Source organism: Trypanosoma theileri (genome assembly GCF_002087225.1).
Source record: "Trypanosoma theileri isolate Edinburgh chromosome Unknown TM35_Tth_81_V1, whole genome shotgun sequence".
In the NCBI taxonomy this organism is placed as follows: Eukaryota; Euglenozoa; class Kinetoplastea; order Trypanosomatida; family Trypanosomatidae; genus Trypanosoma; species Trypanosoma theileri.
The window spans coordinates 30,838-34,043 of NW_021639923.1; the positions used below are offsets into that span (position 1 = coordinate 30,838).

Sequence of the window (3,206 nt, forward strand, 5' to 3'; positions counted from 1 at the left end):
CGGGGCCGGCGGTGCGCTGCGTGTACGCCCCGCTGCTGAGAGCGAGTGGCTTACATGCGGAGCGGGCAGCCGTGTGTCTGCATGTGGGAAGTACGCAGACCTCTGCCGCCAGCGTACCGCAAGAGCAGCAGCAACAACAAGGACTACTGTTGATGCTGGGCAGCTAAAGGTGGTGATGGCGCATGTAGGTACTCCGGAGGCTTCATTTGTTGAACGACTAATGCTTGGCTTACAGTCTAATGCAACTGCCGAAGAGGTTACAGAAGCCAAAGAGAAGCGAAAGGCTGAACCGCAGAAGACCCAACATCAGGGTGCAAAACATGACAAGTCTAAAGATGCGAGAGAGGAGGATCTGTCATTATCTTCAACAAGGGCGGGGGCACAGAATCATGTTGCATCTTCTGGTGGTGATTCTTCTCATATTAAACATGGTGAAACTGTAACCGAAGTAGTAGCTGATAGTAATGCCCATACACCCTCCCCACTGGAAAAGAAATCACAAAAGCCCTCAGGTCAGGAGAATACCGTACCCGATACAGAGAGTCCGGTTGACACCACAATGTCCCAAAAGGCTGAAATAACTAAACAAGATGGCGCAGAAGGTGAACATGAAGGGACTGTGTTGTCATCTGGTACTTCAGTCTCACTAAAAACAGAGGAAAGTGGACCATCAGCAGAGGCAACATCGTCAACAACTTTAGGCACACACTCTTCTGAAGTTGTTGATTCCCAACATATCACATCGCAACCACCATCTGAAAACGCCACAGAGAACAGTAATACTAATGATGGTAATCCTTCACAGAATCATTCACCAACAGAGACGAGTACACTTACCACCCCTAATCCCACACAGCAGTCAGCTGCAGCTCCAGGTACGTCTGGCACTGGAGGTTCAGAAGAGAATGGAAATGCTGATTCAATGGCCACCAACAAAACCAACAGTGAAGCACCAATAACTCCATCTCCTCAAGGCAACGCTGAGATCAGCCGTACTCCTACAGAAGCGCCAACTACAAACAATACCATTCCATCTCCTGTACCCAACGCAGAAATTAACACCATCGTTCCAACTCTACAGAAGAAGACTAATGCTGACAGCAGTGTCAATCCTGTGTGGATGCGCACTGCAGCACCTCTACTGATTGTGGTTGTGTTGTTCTCCGTTGTGGTGTACTGAACGGTGGGACTCGTCTGAGGGTAAATAATAATAATGGTAACACTAACATCATCATAATTGCGTACATCCCCCATGGGGTGAATAAACTAATAATCTGTTTACCAGCTTTCTCTTTTAATTCGAATTTCTTTTCTTTTGCTTTTGTGTGTTTGTTGTTTTAATTCTATTACTTGCTTTTCCCGTTGTGTGTTTGCAGAAACATGGGCTGTTCTGCTCACTGACGGTATACTTCTCTTGCTAGTACACACAGATGTGTGTGTGTGCAGTAATTTAATATACATAAACTAGAGCCATGGGGTATTGTGTGTGTGTTTGGCTCTCTCTCTTATTTGGGTAATGTGTGGGGTCTTCTCTTTTTCATTTTCTATAAAGGGATACATATTATCATGCTAGCTGGATATTCTTTTTTCTTGCTTTACTGTGCAGTTGCCACTTGTCTCTCTCTCACTGTGAGTATTTCTGTGCTGCATCCACTCACTATGTGTGTCTCTTTTTCTTTCTTCTTCTTTTACTTTTCAACACGTGATGCATTAGACCTTGTGAATTCAAGTGACGACAACAAGAAGAACAACTTTTGTCATGATGCTGCGCTATTCGATCTATATACTAACTTTGCTTCTCAGTGTTACCTCTCTTTGTGTGGGGGCTGAAGAGGCTAAGGGTGCAGGTGATGTTCCTGATACTGAATCTGACGCTAAGCTTATTCTTACTGACCAAGAGGAAATGATACAGCCCCTTCCTCCAGGTGAACATGGTCTTTCTGGTCTTGCTGGTAAAGAAGGTCCTCCTGGTACTCCTTGCACTGCTGGTTCTCCTTCTGGACCTCCTTGTCGTCCTGGTAGTGGTAGTAGTAGTGGTCATCCTTCTCCTATTCTTGAAGCTAAATCACCTACTTTTATTCATTCATCTCAACAAGCGGAAAAAGAAGGTGGTGAAGATGGTCGTATTCATGAACCTGCAGCAGTAGCTGAAGATGGGGATGTGAGTGGTCAACGAACTTTACAGCAGGCCGGCCAAAAAGGAAATACTCAACAACAACAAATTCAACCACCTCCTGCCTCTCTACCTACAGCAGCCAATGGTGCTCGCAGTGGGTCAGACCTGAATCAAAATCGTGAAAAAGCGCAGAATCAAGATCAAACAAGTCACGGTGATGAAAGTGGTTCAGCACTAGCAAAAAATGTGCAAACTCTTGTACAGGGTGGAAACGTAAATGAGAACTCACAAAAGAATCCAGAGGAGCAGCACACCACGCACTCTTCTGGTAGACCAAATGGAATCTCTGAAACTTCGCAGAGCTTCAGTCCTCATTTACAGGAATCATCGTCTGCAGGCACACATGAAAACCAACAGGAACTGAATGTTAACACGGATAGTTCCAAAGGTGAAAATACAACTAACCAGGGAGATACAGATTCACAATCTGCTTCAACATCTACTGAACCTCCTGCCACATCTTCACCACAGGATGCGGAAGAAACAACAACCTCTACAACTGCAAATGCAGATAACGACACCACACCCAGTGAGGGATCACCCACCACCACCACAACAACAACACTTCCTCCTGAACTCACAAACAACAAGAAGGGTGATGCAGACAGCAGCAGCAGTAGTATCAGCAGCTCTGTGTGGGTGCGTGTACCACTACTGATTGTGGTTACACTGTCCTGTATTCTTGTGTGCTGATTGTAATGGTGTGGTGGTGTGACTCAGGTCATCCTTTGTTTTCTTTTTTTTTTCTTGCATGTATCCCTACAGCCTAACTAATCTTCCACCTCTTGGGATTTATCTTCTTTTTTGTTTCTTAATGTTAATGTGTTTTGTGTGTGTTTTTGCTCTCTCTGTGTTTATCCTATAATAATTATTATTGCTACTCCATTGTGTGTGTGTGTGTTCTTGGAGACTCTCTGTGTGTGCACCTGGGCTTNTGATGTTTCTCCTTCTCCACCTGTTTCTGGTGGTAAAGATTGTACTCAAGGTAATGTTGATCCTCCGTGCTCTACTACCGGTAGTGAACATGAAG

General features: G+C 45.0%; 2 protein-coding genes across 2 annotated transcripts; both read left to right on the forward strand.

The window, feature by feature from the left end:
- Nucleotide 1: 1 nt before the first annotated feature.
- On the forward strand, nucleotides 2-1,180 carry TM35_000811070 (uncharacterized protein; the record flags this gene model as incomplete). The annotated part of the gene is made up of 1 exon (XM_029031385.1): nucleotides 2-1,180. A coding segment is annotated over one exon (1,179 nt), but the record flags the coding sequence as incomplete, so codon positions are not given.
- Nucleotides 1,181-1,759: 579 nt separating this feature from the next.
- Nucleotides 1,760-2,869, forward strand: TM35_000811080 (uncharacterized protein; the record flags this gene model as incomplete). Its single annotated transcript, XM_029031386.1, has 1 exon — nucleotides 1,760-2,869. One exon carries the CDS (start codon nucleotides 1,760-1,762, stop codon nucleotides 2,867-2,869), a length of 1,110 nt encoding a protein of 369 aa, XP_028877325.1.
- Nucleotides 2,870-3,206: the final 337 nt, after the last annotated feature.